Source organism: Orycteropus afer, unplaced genomic scaffold (genome assembly GCF_000298275.1).
Source record: "Orycteropus afer afer isolate SDZICR_OR568_19922 unplaced genomic scaffold, OryAfe1.0 scaffold00001, whole genome shotgun sequence".
NCBI lineage: Eukaryota > Metazoa > Chordata > Mammalia > Tubulidentata > Orycteropodidae > Orycteropus > Orycteropus afer.
The window spans coordinates 31449271-31452146 of NW_006921588.1; the positions used below are offsets into that span (position 1 = coordinate 31449271).

The following is a 2876-nucleotide window of genomic DNA, read 5'->3' on the forward strand; positions in this document are numbered from 1 at the left end:
TACTTCCGTAGTGATACTGCCTCAGAAACCCAAGGAGGGGTCGCTATGAGTCAGGGCTGACTCGACGGCACATAACAACAACAACAACAAATTTGCCCCTAGTTTTTCCTTGAGGAGCTTTATTGTTTTAGGTTTCACATTTAAGTCTTTGATTCATCTGGAGTTAGTATTTGTGTATGGTGTGAGATACAAATCTTGTTTCATTTTTCTGCAAATGGATATCCAGTTTTGCCAGCATCATTTGTTAAAGAGACCATCTCTTCCCCATGTAATGGGTTTTAGTCCTTTGTCAAAAATCAGCTTACCATAGGTTGATGGATCTATTTCTGGGTTCTCTATTCTATTATTTCTGGGTTCTCAATTCTATTGCTGTAGGTTTTTTTAAAAAAGGAGCAAATGTACTAAGTTGTATATTTATTATATAAATATAGAATGGAAGTTTGGAAGTAATAATAGTGGTTACATTGGAATGAGAGGTAATTGCATATAGGGTTGGAGGAAGAGGTTTCACTCTATACGTTTGAACCATGTAAATGTATTACCAACCTCAAAAAATTAATTTTAAAAATTAGCTTATAAATATAACTTGTTCTGGTTACCTAGTGCTGTTTTGACAGGATTATACCACAAATGGGATGGCCTTAACAAACAGTAGTTTATTCTCTTATAATTTTGGAGGCTTTAAGTCCAAGTTCAAAGTGTCAGGCTCTAGGGGCTGGGTGAAAGCCCCTCGATCTTGGGCTTCAGCTCTGCCTCTTGCTCCCAGCCCACTGAAGCTAGGTGCATCTCTTCACTCAGGCAGCTGCTCACGGCTGAGGCTGATAAACCCAAGGTCGACAAGTAAAAAGGCACGGTCCTGATATTACCAAACCACATAGCAGGGCATTAATTCAAGTCCATTAAAAGTCTCAAGATTGTCAGGGCAACTTGGCAGGCTGCTGGACAATGACTGTCATGCATGCAGGGTTCAAGCATTCCATAAGCTGGAGACCTTCCTCAAAGTTGCTTCTTATATACACTGGAAGCAGCCCACATCCCTAAAGTGGCTACTCAGCTGCTCCAGTAGATTCCACCATGGAGTTAATTACCAATCTCACCAAGGGGAATAACTCTATCCAGCTGCCTAGCCACTCAACCAGGCCTAGCCAAGTTGACATACATCCTTAACTACCACAAACCTCATTTTACAATTTATTAATGATATATACAAATACAATAAAAGTTCATAATGAAAGCTTAAATGATCACATGATGTTTCACTTTGATGAAATTGAAGTGGAAAATGAAAACATTAGATTGCTTTTGTCTGCTTTACAGGGGATGAAAGAACAGAAACTTGAAGCCAAAAAGAAGCGTGATAAAGAAGTAGAGGCAGAAAGAAAAATGCTTGATATGGAAGAAGAAATATATAAGCAAGGAGAAAGAAAAAAGGCCATTGAAAATGCAAGGCAATACCAGTTTTATCAGACAGAGAGAGTTAAAAGCTTTCATGTACTACTTGAGTTTTATTGTGTATATATATGTATATATATTACTTTTTAACATAACTATGCTTAATTAGACTTTATTTTCTTAAAGAACACCTTTTTTATTTTTATTTTAAGTCAGGACTGCTTCTTAGTAGAGTTATGAGAGAACGTGATGCCCAGATTGAATTCCAGAAGAGTAAAAGAAAATCAGATACAAAATGGGCGGAGCAATTGAAACTGGATGATGAAAAAGCTTTTAAAGAAGAACAAGAGAAGTTAGAAAAACGCCAGAGAGAGAGAGTGGCTCTTGCAAATGATCATCTGAAACAGTATGTATATATATATATATATATATATGTGTGTGTGTGTGTGTGTGTGTGTGTGTATATGTATTACCTTTTTTATGCCCTCTCCTTTCACAATAATAAATATTGCCTTTTTTCCTGATTATAAAAGTTGTTGTTGTCATGTGCCATCACGTCAGACCTGACTCATAGCGACCCCTCCTTGGGTTCCCAAGGCAGTATCACTACAAGAGTAAATTGCCTCATCTTCCTTCTGAGGAGTGGCTGATGGGTTTGAACCTCTAGCCTTCTGGTTAGCAGTCAAGTGCCTTAGGCACTACGCTCCTTGATTATAAAAGTTAATAATGCTAAAATACATCATCAGTAGAAAAAGTACAAAGAAAGAGGTTAAAAATCACTATCGACTCCTTACCCAGCTATACTATATGGTTACTATTGTCACAAATAATGCTGCGTAATATACAACCATGCAGTTTAGTGGCATACATCAATAAATAATTATTTTCCATGCATCAGTGGGTTGTTTGGTGTTTATTGAACTAGACTGGGCTCTGCTGGGTTGATCTTCAAGTTTCATGACTGGCTGGGTTTGCTCCTTGTTTTCAGTGAGCTTTGATCTTTATGAATATTCTGGGATCCTAGATGAAGGGGCTGCAGCCATTTGGGCAAAACTTTTCTCATTGTATTGACAAAGGTGCAAGAGAACAAGCCCAAACTTTGCACATAACATGCCTAAACCGATAGTGTCTGAGAATGCCTTATTCCATATGATTTCTAGAGAGTTCTTTTCTATTATTATTTTGAAATTAAATGAACACAAAAAAGTATCTTTTAATTTACATTTCTCTTGATTTCTAGTGAAACAGAGCATTTTTTCATATGTAAATGTTTTATTTTTTTTTGTTTTTAATTATGAAGCAACTACCCTTTGTTTCATATTGTGCATTTTTGTCATTAGTTTATAAGCCATTTTTATATGATAGATATTAATAATTTACTAGATATATTGAAGATGTTTTATCGTCATTTCTAAATGTTTCTCATATTTAGAAGATTTTAATTTTTATGTGGTCAAATCTATCTTCCTTTTTTATGGTTTCTA

At 35.9% G+C, this 2876-nt stretch overlaps 1 protein-coding gene across 1 annotated transcript in view; it reads left to right on the forward strand.

Moving 5' to 3' along the window:
• The window catches only part of CCDC173 (coiled-coil domain containing 173), a 59354-nt gene that overhangs the window by 17725 nt on the left and 38753 nt on the right, over window positions 1-2876 (forward strand). Inside the window, exons 3-4 of the mRNA XM_007953447.2 lie at window positions 1318-1491; window positions 1605-1798. Of these exons, the coding sequence (XP_007951638.1) occupies window positions 1318-1491; window positions 1605-1798 (368 nt within the window). The remainder of the gene's footprint in view (window positions 1-1317; window positions 1492-1604; window positions 1799-2876) is intronic.